A 17,050-nucleotide genomic window follows, 5' to 3' on the forward strand; every position below is an offset into this window, starting at 1 on the left:
GCAAAGGGCAAGGGGAAACTTTCCCTTTAAAACATGTTTCGGTCTTTCTTATTCCTTCATTTCTTTCGTGAAAACTAAATGAATGGAATATGAAGGCTATTATCTAGGCTCCTCAATGATTGGCTTTGATAAAGGCATTTAGCTGAGAAAGATGGAGGCAGATAGCAGAACCAGGCATTAAACTGCACAATAGGGATGGCAAAGGAAGTGTGATCAGCTTGTCAACAGAAGCTGATTCAGATGCATTCAGATAATAGAAAGAGATAAAAAGCAATTCTTCCGCAAATGAAATCTCTGTAAAATGTTTGGTTTAAAATGCCCCCTAGTGGCTCCACTCATTTCTTGGTTTCTTGTTACAAATTGTTTCCTTACTACTGGCAAAAAAAAATCATAGTTGTGTCATATTTGACCTGAAGGAGACTTTCATCTTTTTAATTGCAAGATTAGTGACTTGACTCCTTCTCCTTCTTCTCCACCACCAATAATCCTGCACCTCCACCAGTTCTCCGTCTCCTCCTTATTTATCTTCTCCTTCTCCTTCTTTTCCTCTTCCTGCTCCTCCTTCTCCCCATTATTCAGCGAAGAATGCTAAACTGTGTATTCCCTTGCAAAAACCAAGGATTGTGGATTTCATACATCGTTATTTTTTTTAAAAAAAAAAAATACTTCGGCCGTATTTCAACCACAGGGGCAGTAAAATATATGAATCTCACTCATTGGCACCACCACTGAGTAATTGTATTCTTCTCTTAGGAAGAACTCCCTCAACTCCCTCACCAAAGAAGCAATTGGAGTCTTACTAGAACCAGGCCGTAACTACCAATATTTGGGTGACCGCTGCATGACTGCACTCTGATTTCAGAATAATAACAGAATAACAGAGTTGGAAGGGACATTGGAGGTCTTCTAGTCCAGAGGTCTCCAACCTTGGCAGCTTTCAGACTTGTGGACTTCAAGTCCCAGAGTTCCTCAGCCGGGAAAGCTGGCTAGACCCCTGTTCTAGTCCAACCCTCTGCTCAAGCAGGAGACGTTATACCAGGGGTGGGCTTCAAAAATTTTAGCAAGAGGTTCTCTGCCCGGTTGCTGAGTGGGTGTGGCCATGGTGGGCGTGGCCTAGCTGGCCTCCTACACTATGGTGGGGGGGCGTTTTTGCCCTCCCTGGACTCCAGAGGCTTTTTTCGAGGGCAAAAACGGCCTCCCCAGGCTCCATAGGCTCTCTAGAGGCTGGAAAGGGCCCATTTATGGCCTACCTGAACTTCCAGTAGGCCCGTTTTTCACCCTCCCTGAGTCTCCGTACATGTCCTACACTTACCTGCATCCAAAATGGGCTGCATGGGGACTCCTGGGAGGGGAGGGGAGGGGACAGGTGGGGTGGGCAGGGTGGGGCCAGCCAAGAGTGGGATTTGGGGGGTCTCCAAACTGCACAGAACCTTACCCAACCCCTGCAAAACCCCAGCAGCCCACCCCTACCCTATACCATTTCAGACAAGTAACTGTCCAATCTCTTCTTAAAAGCCTCCAGTGATGGAGTATCCACAACTTCTGAAGGCAAGTTGTTCCACTGATTAATTGTCCTCATTATCAGGAAATTTCTCTTGCTGGTGTTTGGAGAATAGATTGACTCCCTCTTCTTTGTGGCAGCCTCTCAAATATTGAAACCCTGACATGTCACCCCTAGTCTTTCTTCTAGCGGATATACATTTGCAGTCAAGATCCGGTGATCCTACTTCAGGGTTATACTGACACCGAGAAGGTCCTAGAAACGTCCCACAAAAATGAGATTGATGGGCTGTCTGTTAAAATAAAGCCGGGTCATGCACACTTTGAAAGTAAATCAAGAAGCCTGTAATTGTGGAGTCTGTCTGGCAAGAACAAAGAATGCTTATCCACAGGAAATATGCCTGTGTAAAGCTTGTAACAATTCTGGGTAGTTAGAAAGCTGATAAAAGTAACGAAGAGTTAGGAAACTTGCAGACCTCAGCTAAAAGTTAGGAATAGGGATAGCCTACAGCCAGGGGTGGGCTTCAAAATTTTTAGCAAGGGGTTCTCTGCCCAGTTGCCGGGTGGGTGTGGCCCTGGTGGGCGTGGCCTAGTCAGTCACCTGCACCATGGTGGTTGGGGGGAGGCATTTTTGCCATCCCTGGGCTCCGGAGGTTTTCCTCCGGGAGGGCAAAACCGGACTCCCCAGTCTCTGGAGGCCCTCTGCAGGCTGGAAACGGGCCCATTTCTGGCCGTCCCGAACTTCTGGTAGGCCCATTTTTCACCCTCTCTGAGCCTATGCATGCGCCCTGCACTTACCTGCATCCAAAACGGGCTGTGTGGGGACTGCGGGGAGGGGAGGGGAGGGGTAAGCAGGGCCAGCCAGGAGTGGGATTTGGGGGTTCTCTGAACTGCACAGAATCTTAGCTAGAGGTTCTCTCAAACCACTGAGAACCCCCAGCAGCCCACCCCTGCCTGCAGCAAATAAAATGTGTATTAAATAACTCCTGGGGCATTCATTAGCCAAGGCTTAGGAATAGGGACAGCTAGAGAACAATAGAACAAATTGGAGAATTATTATTAAAATGTTTATTAGATGATATTTCTTATTATCCTGCTTTGTTCCACCTTCTCCTTTAGGGAAAATGTATAAAGCTTTCTTAATCCATTGTTCTTGGCTCTCTTGGCATTTTGGCCAGGACCCCTTTTCCTTGGGGCAGTGGTGAAATCTGAACCGGTTTACTACCGGTTTGGTGGGTGCGCATGCGCTCTGCGCGCCAAACATGCTCTGCGCATGCACATGCACAGTGCGCACTATGCACCAAATGCGAGGTTCATGTACGCACACACTCAGCGCATGCCAAAAGGAGGCATGGGTAGGAAGGTAAGTAGAATAGCGCGGGGGGGGTGTTCAGCTAAGGTGCGCAATCGTTGGAGCCTTTTTTTTTTTTACTGTTTTAAAAGCATTTTTTACTACCTATTCGGGCAAATAGGAAAAAATGCTTTTAAAAAGTAAAAAATAGGTTCCAATGATTCTGCACTACAGCTGTGATCATCGGAGCCTTTTTTTTCTTTTTTAAACGCATTTTTACAAGCTATTCTGCCAAATAGGTTGTAAAAAAATGCTTTTAAAAGTAAAAAAAAAGGCTCTGATGATCGTGCGGCTCAGCTGTGATCGTCAGAGCCTTTTTTTACCTTTTAAAAGCATTGTTTACAACCTATTCGGCCAAATAGGTTGTAAAAAATGCTTTTAAAAGTAAAAAAAGGCTCTGACAATCATGCGGCTTAGCTGTGATCATCAGAGCCTTATTTTACCTTTTAAAAGCATTTTTTTACAACCTATTTGGCCGAATAGGTTGTACAAAAATGCTTTCAAAAGTAAAAAGGCTCTGACAATCATGCGGCTCATCTGTGATCGTCAGAGCCTTTTTTTTTACCTTTTAAAAGAATTTTTTTACAACCTATTCGGCCGAATAGGTTGTAAAAAATCCTTTTAAAAGTAAAAAAAAGGCTCTGACGATTGTATGGCTCAGCTGTGATCGTCAGAGCCTTTTTTTACCTTTTAAAAGCATTTTTTACAACCTATTCCTACCATTCGGGTGGGAAAAGCGAGCGAGCCAGAAAGAAGTGGCAAGCGGGCAAGCGGGCGATTGGGTGGGCATGGGCGGGGGTGGGGCAGGGATTTTTGCTACCGGTTCTCCGAACCACCTGCCACCATCACTACCAGATCGGCTGATCCGGTCCGAACCAGGAGCATTTCACCCCTTCCAACTCTGTTCTTCCGTTAAACAGATGGAAATGAAGTGATTTTGCAAGATGTGGCCCTCCAATGAAATCTTAGCCCCTTTTAATTAAGAATAATGTATGTTTTTGAGTGTGTGTGTGTGTATATATTTATATTTACATAAGTTTCCATCTTTGCCTGGGAATATCAATGGATCCATAACATATATTTTTTTTTGAGATAAGCAATAATATTAGTTTTAAGTCTTTTGATTAAATGCTGCTTCTGAATTGGTCGCACTGTTATAAATTGTGTATTTGCATTACACTTTTTTAAATGCTGCACTTAGGCTTATTCATTAACTCCAGCAACCTATTACAGTACTCAATTAATCATCTGCTTCAACAGCTTAATCTAAGTAATTAATTGCTGTCAAAACCGGCCTCAATCAGTGGCTTATTCCGATGCCACTTAAAAGCATCCTAAATAAATTAAATTACACTGAACTATTCCATTTTCATTACAAATGTATCGATGATCCATACTTCAGCTGGATTATTTCGCTAATGAAAACGAACCCAATATTCATCCCTTGGAGCGTAAAAACACCCACAGGACTCATTTTATCATATTGTGCTTTTGCAAAATTCCTTTACATTCTTACCCATTTTTTTCCACACTATATTTCATCCCCTCCCCTTCCTCCTGCCTTAGTATTGACAGAAGATAAATTAATCTCTTCCTTCCTTTCCTCCTGAGAACCTGAATTCCAGATAAGAACCGGAGAAGAGATGAAGGATGACCCACCAAGGTCATGAGAAGGAGATCAAAGCCTTTCCCATGAATCTGTCTGCTCCATGTCACTGAATTCCATACCACTAATTATGACTGTAACGTTTTTTGTCTTCTACAGGTTATTCTGGCCCTATGCAAGAAAGAGAAAGTATATCCTACTTTCCTTACAATTTCCATAAGCCTATGTTCTCTAAAAGCACCTGAAGGCAGAACAAGAAGCAATGGATGGAAACTAATCACAGGGAGAAGCAATCTAGAATTAGGAGGAAATTTCCTAATAGTGAGAACAATTAACTGGTGGAATGGCTTGCCTTCATAAGTTGTGGCTGCAGGAGCAGGAGCAGGAGCAGGAGGAAGAGGAGGGGGAGCAGGAGGAGGAAGAGAAGGAGAGGAGGCGGAGGAGGGGGGAGGAGGGGGAGAGGAGGAGGAGGAGGAAGAAGAAAAAGAAAAGAATAACAAGAAGAAGAAGAGGAGGGGGGAGGAGGAGGAGAAGAAGAGGAGGAGGAGGAGGAGGAGGAGGAGGAGGACTTACATTCTATTATCATGGCAAAAAAAATCTTCGTATTTGGTAGAACAATGCAGTTGAAAACGTTTATTAATCTTTTTTATTGTGCCTTTGAGTCATTCTTGGCAACATTTACAGGAAGTGTTTTTTATTTACTTTTATTCTTATTTATTTTATTTATTTCGTCAAGCTTCTTTTTTATGACAGATACAAGTGTAGACTTAATTATAAACACATGTAAAAGGTACGAATAAAAGAAAACATTAGGACAGGGACGGTAGGCACGCTGGTGTGCTTATGCACGCCCCTCACAGACCTCTTAGGAATGGGGTGAGGAGGTCTACAGTAGACAGTCTCAGCTTAAAAGTTTGGGGGTTTGGGGATGAAACCGCAGTCAGGTAGTGCATTCCAGGTGTTGACAACTCTGTTAATGAAGTCATATTTTCTGCAGTCTAGTTTGGATCAGTTTACCATGAGTTTGTATCTATTGTGTGCTCTTGTATTGTTTTGGTTGAATCTGAAGTATTCATTGGCTGGTAGGACATTGTAGCAGATGATTTTATGTACTATGCTTAGGTCAGACCGAAGACCTTCTTCCCTGAGACAGAAGAAGGCCAAAGTCAGCCAGCTGACTTTATCCCCAAGAAAGAAGTGTCTTGCTTCCTAGTCCAATGCCTTTAATCACTACACCAAACCATCTCTCTCTCTTTCTCTCTTTTATAGAGTTTATAAGCAGCACCAATTATACCCTCCTCCGTAACTTAGTTGGAGGTAAAACAGAATCGATCTAAATCAGGGGTCTCCAATCTTGTCAGCTTTAAGACTTGTGGACTTCAACTCCCAGAATTCCTCAGCTAGCAAAGCTTGAAATTGAAGTCCACAAGTCTTTAAGTTGATAAGGTTGGAGACCCCTGATCTAAATCAATACAATTCCACATCCCACTATAAAACCCTGGAAAGAGCTACAAACCAGCCTCCATTAGTAGAGGGCAAACATATCATTCAGCTCCCAGGACGTGTTTGAACAGCTGGATCAATAGACTTCCTAACTGGTCAACAGGGAAGATATCATTCAAATATCTGGGGAGATGCTGTTGTTTCAGAGGAAGAGATAAGAAGAGACAAAGTGTGCTTGTGCAGTTCCTGGAGGTGATACTCCCTGGCCAAGGAGATATGGAGTGAACAGGCCCACTATGATCTTACCAGGTAGGAAATTTCTAGGCCAGGAAGAAACATTTTACTCTATCACTTCATTAGTAGCAATAGCAATAGCACCAATGGTGAAATCCAATTTTTTTTACTACTGGTTCTGTGGGCATGGCTTGGTGGGCATGGCAGGGGAAGGATACTGCAAAATCCCCATCCCCCCCCCACTCCTGGGGAAGAATATTGCAAAATCTCCATTCCCACCCCACTCTGAGGCCAGCCAGAAGTGGTATTGGCCAGTTCTCCAAACTACTCAAAATTTCCGTTACCGGTTCTCCAGAACCTGTCAGAACCTGCTGGATTTCACTCCTAAATAGAACTTAGACTTATATGCCGCTTCATAGTGCTTTACAGCCCTTTCTAAGTGGTTACAGAGTCAGCCTATTGCCCCCAGCCATCTGGGTCCTCATTTTACCCACCTCAGAAAGATGGAAGGCTGAGTCAACCTTGAGTCAATCAGGATTGAACTTCTGGCAGTGAGCAATGAGTTAGCCTGCAATACTTCATTCTAATCACCACTGCTCTTGCCTTGTAAGGCCTTGTAAGGTTACTTTGAAGTTAGGAAGGGAGGATATGGGAGTTAGGAAGGAAGGGACAGTGTAGTCTTTATCTTCCACACTTTTTTTTTTTAAGAAACTGATACACCCATCTGGGTTATATTTATGACATTTCTCTATATCTCCAATAGTCCATTCTCTTCTTGATTCCTTCCAAATGAGTAAGGGCTAAAATCATCAGAAATGGCAGCCAAGGAGTTCTCTACTGGACAACATCGGTTTCAGCCTAAGATTATGTGAACTTTTAAAGAGTTGGGTTGACTAACAGTCAATATTGATAACAATGCCTACCTACCTACATGATGCACACATACACTGCCAAATACACAAATACATATATGCAGTTTCTTTTGCTTGGTGTGCATGTCTGAAGATTGAAGAGGCAAATGGCAAATGGCAACTGCGTGACTCTGGGTCATTGCAAGAGGTTGTAAGGGCGAGGACTGGTTCTGCAGCAATTTTTTTTTTTTTGCTGAGTGCTGTCATAACTTTAAACGGCTGCAAAACAGAGCAGTTGTTAAGCGAGACCTTTAACCTTAAAGGATGCTCTCTCTCTCTCTCTTTTTAATTTATTCATTTTTAAATAAACGGATGGACGGACAATCAAAAGGTGACTTTTGTTTCATGCATTTATTGAACATTTTTGAACGCGATTCAACGCAGGTGGAATCGTTTGTAGGCGCTCTACGTTTTGGTGTCTTGGTAGGGTTGCTTTTGGCTGGTTCTATTTTAGGTAGCTCCCCTCTTCTGCACAGGAGGCTACTCTTCCTTCTCAAATGAAAGAAAATTCACACACCACCAAGAGCTCTTCATCACAGGACACAGAGCGCCAGGCTCCCTGGGCGTCTGCTTTCACGCAGGGTTTGTTTCCATCTTCGTTATTCGGTTCTCCCGCAGCCCAGTTGGTGAACGTTGCGGAGTTGTGGACGACAAGGTAGGCTTCTTTGTTGTGCCTCTCCAAAACACTTGCGAAGGCCTTATTCTCATTTGGGAGTTGAGGGGACGGAATACGGCCACCGGCTTGGACACATATGTTTCCGAGATCTTCGAAGTTCCCGACTTGCTTGTTAGTCACGTATAATCTTTCACTGCCACTTCCAAAGGATCGAGCTGGAAAAAACAACGAAGAAGCAAATATTTAACTGCAGAAAACGCTCCACAACTCGTGTTATTTTGGCGTTATTCCCTTCCCTTGGTATAGGGCAGTGATGGCTAACCTTTTTGCCATTGTGTGCCAAAAGCGGGGGGAGTAGGGGGGGTCATGTGTGCGCATGCCCATCCCCATAATTCTTTTTTTTTTATTGAAAAAGTTTTAACAAACAAAAACATTTTTCCTCCTTTCCCCCCCCTCCCCCCCACAAAACCCCCTTCCCCTCTTCCTTCCCCCCCTCCCCGGCTTCCCAGGTCAATCACAAGGTATTGTTATACATAAACCAAACATAGAGTAAAATTTTCCCTTCTAATCCAATTAACCTCATCCAAATCTTTTCATTTCCCAACCCCCCATTACATAAAATAATACTTCCTAATTATTCAAAGGCAATCTGATATTTCTTAATCTGATATCTGTTTTGTAAATAATCAATCCATTTTTTCCATTCAATTAAATATCTTTCCTGCGTATTGTCTTTCAAAAAAGCTGAGATTTTAGCCATCTCAGCCAAATTAGTAACTTTCAATATCCATTCTTCTATTGTAGGTAACTCTTTTTTCTTCCAATATTGTCCAATCAACAGCCTTGCTGCTGTTATTAAATTCAGAATCAATTTAGTCTCAATCCCTGTACAATCCGTTATAATTCCCAAAAGGAAAAATTGCAGGAACTTTATCTTCTTCTTCAGGACATTTTGAATAATCCACCAAATTCTTATCCAAAAGGCCTTAATTTTCTTGCAAGTCCACCAAATATGAAAATATGTAGCGTCATCACAGTCACACCTCCAACATTTCGCTTGGATATCAGGATACATACATGATAATTTTTTGGGATCTAAGTGCCATCTATAAAACATCTTATAAAAATTTTCCCTTAAATTCTGTGCTTGTGTAAACTTAACATTTCTAACCCAGATTTTCTCCCATGTTTCCAACATTATTGGTTCCTGAATATTCTGTGCCCATTTTATCATACAGTCCTTTACCAAATCCTTTTCGAATCTATTTCAAGCAACACATTATACAATCTCTTTATATGCTCCTGGGTCTGATTTCTAATTTGCTTTATTAAATTTTCCTCCTTTGCATTATACCAATTTTTGATCTTCTTTCCATCTAGCACTTATTTGCCCATATTGAAACCAAGTATAATTCCTCCTTCTTCATTTAATACCTGTAATGATTTTAATTGCAATCTACCTCCTTCAGCATACAAAAGTTCTTTATAAGTAATCATTTCCTGTTTCTGTTCTATATTTATATTCTCTATTGCATGTCTGGGGCTCGCCCATATAGGAATCTTATAGTCTAGTTTATAAGAATATTTTTCCAGACCATAAAGAGCACTTCTCAACACATGATTCTTAAAAGCCCTATCCACTTTTTTTCATAAAATAAATACGCATGCCATCCATATAACAAGTCATAACCTTCTATATTCAAAATTCTTTCCTCCGTTAAATTAAACCAGTCACTTATTACTGAAAGGGCTACTGCTTCATAATATAATTTAAAATTAGACATTTTTAGGCCACCTCTTTCCCGTGAGTCCTGTATTATTTTCATTTTAACCCTCGCCTCCACACCCATAATTCTATGCCCCCTGCCCCCCATGCATGCATGCATGACACCCCGCCGCGCTCCCCCTGCTTTTGGCATGTGATGGTCCGGTGGGCCCGGTGGACCAGTTTTTCACCCTCCCTGGACTCCAGAACCTTTCTAGGAGCCTGGGGAGGGTGAAAACAGCCTTCCCCACCCCCTGGAGGCCAGAAACATCCTGTTTCCTGACCTCCAGTGGGCCCAGAAGGTCCGAAAATCAGCTGGCCAGAGCACGCATGTGCCCTGGAGCTGAGCTCGCGTGCCCACTGATATGGCTCTGTGTGCCACCTGTGGCACGCCTGCCATAGGTTCGCCATCACAGGTATAGGGCAACAAGCACAGGGGTAGGCTTCAAAAATTTTAGCAAGGGGTTCTCTGCCTGGTTGCTGGGTGGGCGTGGCCACGGAGGGCGAGGCCTAGTCAGCCTCCTGCACCATGGTGTGGGGGGAGGTTGCCCTCCCTGGGCTACGGAGGCTTTCCTCGAGCCTCCAGGAGGGCGAAAACAGCCTCCCCAGGCTCTAGAGGCCCTCTGGAGGCTGGAAGCAGGCCCATTTCTGGCCTTCCCGAACTTCCGGTAGGCCTGTTTTTTGCCCTCCCTGAGCCTCCATGCACGTCCTGCAATTACCTGCATCCAAAATGGGCCGCATGGGGACTCCTGGGAGGGGAGGGGTGGGCAGGGCCCAGTGGTGGGTTGCCCCCAGTTCGAACCGGTTCTATAGAACCGGTAGTAAAACTAGCGGGAGGCTCCACCCACTGACCCAAACGTCATCAAAACTCTTCGCGCATGCACAGAAGAGTGCACGCGGGCACGATGCGAACTGGTAGTAAAGGTAAGTAGAGCCCACCCCTGGCGAGGCCAGCCAGGAGTGGAGTTTGGTGGTTCTCTGAACTGCACAGAATCTTAGCTAGAGGTTCTCCCGAACCCCTGCGAACCACTAGCAGCCCAGCCCTGGCAACAAGCAGATTTTACAAGAAGCGAAAGCAAGGGGTGATTTTGTACTTCGTTCCAAAAAGAAGTGCCTCCAGGAACAGCAAAGAAAGAAAGATCAGGGACCTGCAAATGGGCCAAACAGCATTAATAATTCCTGGGGTTTGTTTTGTTTGTTTTTAATTTTTAAAAAATCTGGTCTTTTTTTTTTTATTTGTAAGGAAAGCACCGAACAGTTCCGGACTTCCAACCAAACCACTCTGCTTCTGATCTGAAATAGAACTTTATTCTACTTTCCTGCTGAAAATATCCCTCATCCCAGGAGACCCATTTAAAGTAAACTATACGTGGACAAAAAGATGACAGGGTAGCCATCTGGCATTTCTTTAAAAGAATCGTGGTTTGCTTAAGCAAGCTCTTTCAAAGACATGCTGTCTCAGGAAATGTGTCCTAAAAGAGTTGGAGACACTGCACAACAGCACTTGTCAAACTCCAGAATACATCTGGAAAGAAAGCATGAAGTGATACAAATAATAATAATAATAAACCTGTATGCTTCAGCATCTCACTTAATTTGGCCCATGTCGTGCAGGGGAATTCACTGGAGAAAGCAGTTATAGTTTGGAAGAGTGAGCAGTAAAAGGAAACCAGGCCACCAAAGAATACAATGGCTAGACACCATCAAATCAGAAGTCTTCCTACTTGGGATCATACCAGAAATTTATAATAGAGAAGTGAGATATTTGATGGTCAATATCATAACAGCAGCTAGAATAGTGTTTGCCAAAAATTGGAAAAGTAAGAAAATACCTTCGCAAAACGAAATAATTAGGAAAATAATGGAATGTGCTGAAATGAGTAAATTGACATTTGAAATAAGAGAACAGGAAGAAAAGCAATACTATAAGATATGGCAGGGGTCTCCAACCTTGGTCCTTTTAAGACTTGTGGACTTCAACTCCCAGAGTTCCTCAGCCAGCTTTGCTGACTTGAAGTCCACAAGTCTTAAAGGGACCAAGGTTGGAGACCCCTGAGATATGGGATATATTTTATCAATGGCTAGAAGGGAAGATATGTTAGTAAAGATTGGAGAAAAAATGCTATTAACTGAAATATTACTATGAATGGTGTAGAACGATAGAATTAAAGATGTTACCAGATAAAATATTCACCAGTGGATATGCATATGGAATGAGAAAAATAAAGGTTATAGCCATTGGTTAATTTAAAGTTCTGGATACAAGAGGGTGACGATATAAATTTAGATAAATTAAGGATATTTGTAAATTGTGAAGGCACCCCGCCGATACACAATATTGGGATTGAAAATGTCTTCAAGTTTATGTGTCTTGTCAAAAATAATAAAAAATAAATTGATATGATAAATATGACCTGGCCCATAGAATCACCAAGAGTCAGATATGACTCAATGCCTAACATCATCATCGTTGCCGTCATCGTCATCATCAGGTGTACTATTCAGTAGGTTCTGACAGGTTCTGGAGAACCAGTAGTGGAAATTTTGAGTAGTTTGGAGAACCGGCAAATACGATCTCTGGCTGGCCCCAGAGTGGGGAGAGAATGGGGATTTTGCAGTATCCTTTCCCTTGGTGATGATCTACAGTAAATCCTACAGTTCCATATAAAGAATGGTTGCTGGAATTGGGTATGTCTAATTTAAAATAGAAAAGAAGGACTAGAAGGTGGTCCAATATCTCAGGGGCTGCCCCAAAGAAGAGGAAGTCAAGCTATTCTCCAAAGCACCCGAAGGCAGGACAAGAAGCAATGGGTGGAAACTAATCAAGGAGAGAAGCAACTTAGAACTAAGGAGAAGTTGTGAATGCTCCAACACTGGAAGCTTTTAAGAAGCGATTGGACAACCATTTGTCTGAAGTGGTGTAGAGTTTCCTGGCTAAGCAGGGGGTTGGACTAGAAGACCTCCAAGGTCCCTTCCAACTCTTCTATTCTATTCTATTCTATTCTATTCTATTCTATTCTATTCTATTCTATTCTATTCTTTTTTTAAAAATAGTTTTTTATTGAGTAGTTTACATTTTTAAAACCAAAAACATAATGAAGAAAACAAAAACCAAAAAAAGAAAAGAAGAAAAAAGAAGAAAAGGAAAGAAGACATACACATACATCAAACATTAAAATACAAAATACAAAACAAATATAACAACATTAGATAATATATTACAACTTTCTGCATCGGCAGTTTCCTTGCTATTAAATTCATTCTTTCTAAATAATCCCTTATTCTTGTGTAACCATATTGAGCATTCTTATACGCAATTTTGTTATATATATTTACATTCTGTATATTGACATAGTCAATATTCAGTATTCAGTATTTTACCCTTACCAATATTCAATATTCTATTCTATTCTATTCTGTTCTATTCTATTCTATTCTATCAGAATAGACAGCAACCCCCACAATCCACAAGAAGTCCACAAGGGAGGGCAAAATGGTAGCCTCTACCGCATGTAACATACGTGACAGGCCTGGAAAAGATTGCCCAGTCCCAGTTCCTATGTTGACCCCTGCCTCCATAGGCACTCTTAGACAGGGGTCTCCAACCTTGGCAACTTGAAGCCTGGTGGACTTCAACCAGGGGAATTCTGGGAGTTGAAGTCCTCCAGACTTCAAGTTGCCAAGGCTGGAGACCCCTGCTCTAAGAGACAGGCAGCTGGTATTCAAATGTAACTGAACTGAATACTTTATTCAGCCAAACACACCGCACATTTGGACCAAAAGCCAGGGTTTAAAGTTTTCTTACCTCTGTGGACTGTCAAGAAGGCGTTTGTCCATTTGTTTAGCTTTTCGTCAAATCTTTCCACAGCTTTAACCAAGGAATTCAGTACTAGAAAGGAAAACAGCATCGCATTATTGGAGTCACAGAAGGCAAGCCAAGCTGTGCCAAACTGCCCCCAGTTGTTGGCATTCAAACAGTGAGCAATCATTCTTTCTTGGACTTGCCTACTTATCCTTCAGGTGAATGCTGGGCATTCGGAAGAAAGCATGAAATAGCTTGGGGTGGGGGAATTAGATTATTGCCTCATTCTCTAGCCTCTCTTGAACCTCGCAAAGTGGTGGGTTTCAAAAATTTTTACTACCGGTTCTGTGAGTGTGGCTTGGTGGGTGTGGCATGGCTTGGTGGGCATGGCAGGGGAAGGATACTGTAAAATCTCCATTCCCACCCCACTCCAGGGGAAGGATACTGCAAAATCCCCATTTCCTCCCAGTCAGCTGGGAATTGGGAGACAGAGAATAGATGGGGGCAGGGCCAGTCAGAATTTTTACTACTGGTTCTCTGAACTACTCAAAATTTCCTCTACCGGTTCTACAGAACTGGTCAGAACCTGTTGAAACCCACCCCTGAACCTCGCCCTCTCTGGACAAGGACATTAGCAAGCCTGCTTCCCTGACTATCCCATTCCAGATGTGAATTCACACACTGGAAAGCTCTCCCGAAGAACAGACATCTTTGCATTACAAGTCCTGCTTCAGCCTTGATGCACTGATTTCTACAGCTTTGATTTGTTTGGATTTCATCAGCAAAAGACTTCCAAGGGGCTCTTTTACCAACTCTGCTCTCGAGGAGCCTTTTTGAGATTCAAATAACAGAATAACGGAACCGGAAAGGGACCTTGGAGGTTTTCTAGTCCAACCCCCCTTGCTCAAGTAGGAGACACTATACCATTTCAGACAAATGGCTCTCCAATCTCTTCTTAGAAACCTCCAGTGAAGGAGCACCAGTGATGGGATTCAGCCGGTTCAGGATGGTTCGGGTGAACTGGTAGTAAAATTGCTGCCTGGCCCCGCCCCACCCCTTCCTGGAGTCCCCATGCGCCCAATTATTTTTTTTATTGAAAAAGTTTTACAGAAACAAATAAATTCCCCCCTCCCCCCTCCCCCCTCCCCCATCCCTCCAAAAACCCCTCCCCACCCTGACTTCCCGGAGCAAACACAAGGTATAGTTCTATAAACAAACATTCATACATTAAATTTTGGAATCTAACACAATTATAATCCTTCTCTTTCACATAACCTGACTTCTTCCATTAAAATCAAAAAACAACATCCTTCATTCAAAGACAATCTGAAATCTCTTAATCTGATATCTATTTTGAATATAGTCAATCCAATTCTTCCATTCATTTAGATATTTTTCTTGAGTACTGTCTTTCAAGAAGGCTGAGATTTTTCCACGTGCCCAATTTTGACTCACAGGTAAGTGCAGGGAGGCCTACTAGGCCCAAAACAGGGCATTTGTGTGTGTGTGTGTGTGTGTGTGTGTGTGTGCGCACGCAGCGTGGCCGCCCCCACTGCCCATTTTTGCTCCCAGGAGGCTGCAGGGAGGCCTCCAGGACCAAAATGGGGTGAAGGAGGATGTGCTGCCCCCCCCTCGAGCCCATTTTCACTCCCAGAAGGCTGCAGGGAGGCCTACTAGGCTCAAAATGTGGCACAGGGGGGCTGCACATCCCCCCCACAGCCCGTGTTTGCTCCCAGGAGGGTGCAGGAGGCCGAGTGCTGCCTGTCAGACCCCCTGGTCATGCCCACCATGGCCACGTCCACCCAACCAGTCATTAGGACAGAGAACCGGTTGTTAAATAATAATAATAACAACAGAGTTGGAAGGGACCTTGGAGGCCTTCTAGTCCAACCCCCTGCCCAGGCAGGAAACCCTACACCATCTCAGACAGATGGTTATCCAACATCTTCTTAAAAACTTCCAGTGTTGGAGCATTCACAACTTCTGGAGGCAAGTTGTTGCACTGATAAATTGTTCTAACTGTCAGGAAATTTCTCCTTAGTTCTAAGTTGCTTCTCTCCTTTCCACCCATTGCTTCTTGTTCTACCCTCATGTGCTTTGGAGAATAGTTTGACTCCCTCTTCTTTGTGGCAACCCCTGAGATATTGGAACACTGCTATCATGTCTCCCCTAGTCCTTCTTTTCATTAAACTAGACATACCCAGTTCCTGCAACCGTTCTTCATATGTTTTAGCCTCCAGTCCCCTAATCAGCTCTGCACTCTGTGCTGCGTTCAGATAACAAGAATGGCACCCATGCATTCCCACTTCTGCCCATGTGCTAATCCCCCTCCCCATTCTCAAATATGGGTTTAAAGTGATCACATTTTCCTTCCGGATCCGTGTCATGTCCGTTGGCCAGAGATAGTCCCAAAAGAAGAAGACTGGACAGCAGGATCAGACGCATCTTTTGACCGTATAGCCTGTACAATCCATAGAGCAGAGTTATTGTAGTACACATGCGGTTTTTAGACCCTTAGAATTTTATACTCACATTCCAGTTTGCTCAGAAAAAGCATAGCAAAAGATACAATCCCAGCCCAATCTAAGACATTTTTTGATACACATCTGCACAAATCACTAATTTAACAAACTATAACCTTGCATTAATCATAATTTCTAGCCCATTCATTAGACCTCAGAATGAACTTCTAGCAGAATGGCTGTTAGCAACTATACAGTTCTTAATTAGTTATCAGATAGATAGATAGATAGATAGATAGATAGATAGATAGATAGATAGATAGATAGATAGATAGATAGACAGACAGACAGACAGACAGACAGATGTAGATGTAGATGTAGATGTAGATGTAGATATAGATATAGATATATAGATATAGATATAGATATAGATATAGATATAGATATAGATATAGATATAGATATAGATATAGATATAGATATAGATAAGCCGTGGCTCAGTGGCTAAGATGATGAGCTTGTTTATCGAAAGGTCAGCAGTTCGAATCTCTAGTGCCGCGTAACAGGGTGAGCTCCCATTACTTGTCCCAGCTTCTGCCAACCTAGCAATTCGAAAGCATGTAAAAAATGCAAGTAGAAAAATAGGGACCACCTCTGGTGGGAAGGTAACAGCGTTCCGTATGCCTTTGGCATTTAGTCATGCTGGCCACATGACCACGGAGACATCTTCAGACAGCTCTGGCTCTTCAGCTTAGAAATGGAGATGAGCATTGCTCCCTAGAGTCAGGAACGACTAGCATATATGTGCGAGGGGAACCTTTACTTTTATAGATAGATAGAGATAGAGATAGAGATAGAGACAGATATATGAAATTGTTTCTCTGCACTTACGCTGTAGTTTCTGTTCTAGAGTAGATGAGGCACACAGAAACTACTTTCCTCCCAGCGCGAGTGTCATTTTATATCAGTCATGGATTGGGCAACATGAAGGGTTGTGCAAACTGATTACTCAAGGTGATACTCCCTGGCTTTTACTCTTTCTCCTCCCCTGTTTATTTAAGAACAGCCTGGCTCTTCTGATTGAAGGGTTAGAAAAATTGGAAATGCTCCTATCTAAAAGAGAGACAAAATATGAGGAAATGTTGGAGAATACAGGTGTGTGTGTGTGTGTGTGTGTGTGTGTGTGTGTGTGTGAGACTGTCCCCAAAAGATTTTGCAACACTTTGCAATAAAACCTTGATGCTTCATAGCCTTGTGGAAAGATCTCTTCAGCATTACACTAAACAAATCCAGAATTTTGCAAGCCACTGTAACTTCATCTTAGACAGAAAGAGATACTTTGAAAAAGAGCATTGCAGGG

At 42.9% G+C, this 17,050-nt stretch overlaps 1 protein-coding gene across 1 annotated transcript; it reads right to left on the reverse strand.

Annotated features, from left to right (window-relative positions):
- Positions 1-7,377: 7,377 nt before the first annotated feature.
- On the reverse strand, positions 7,378-16,685 carry LOC131201365 (phospholipase A2 inhibitor alpha-like protein). The gene is made up of 4 exons (XM_058189189.1): positions 16,582-16,685; positions 15,592-15,689; positions 13,232-13,315; positions 7,378-7,876 (listed from the first exon to the last, which is right to left on the reverse strand). The coding sequence occupies exons 2-4, from the start codon at positions 15,671-15,673 to the stop codon at positions 7,539-7,541; spliced, it is 504 nt and encodes a 167-aa protein (XP_058045172.1). The 5' UTR covers positions 15,674-15,689; positions 16,582-16,685; the 3' UTR covers positions 7,378-7,538.
- Positions 16,686-17,050: the final 365 nt, after the last annotated feature.

The sequence above is a fragment of the Ahaetulla prasina genome, chromosome 6, assembly GCF_028640845.1.
Source record: "Ahaetulla prasina isolate Xishuangbanna chromosome 6, ASM2864084v1, whole genome shotgun sequence".
NCBI classification, from domain to species: domain Eukaryota; kingdom Metazoa; phylum Chordata; class Lepidosauria; order Squamata; family Colubridae; genus Ahaetulla; species Ahaetulla prasina.

Excerpts from the sequence above, each read along its gene's own strand:
- LOC131201365 (XM_058189189.1), bottom strand. The coding sequence starts at position 15,673 with ATGCGTCTGATCCTGCTGTCCAGTCTTCTTCTTTTGGGACTATCTCTG. Across the intron at positions 13,316-15,591 it reads CACGGATCCGGAAGGAAAAT|TACTGAATTCCTTGGTTAAA; the intron begins GTGATCACTTTA and ends TTTCCTTTCTAG. Across the intron at positions 7,877-13,231 it reads CTTCTTGACAGTCCACAGAG|CTCGATCCTTTGGAAGTGGC; the intron begins GTAAGAAAACTT and ends TGTTTTTTCCAG.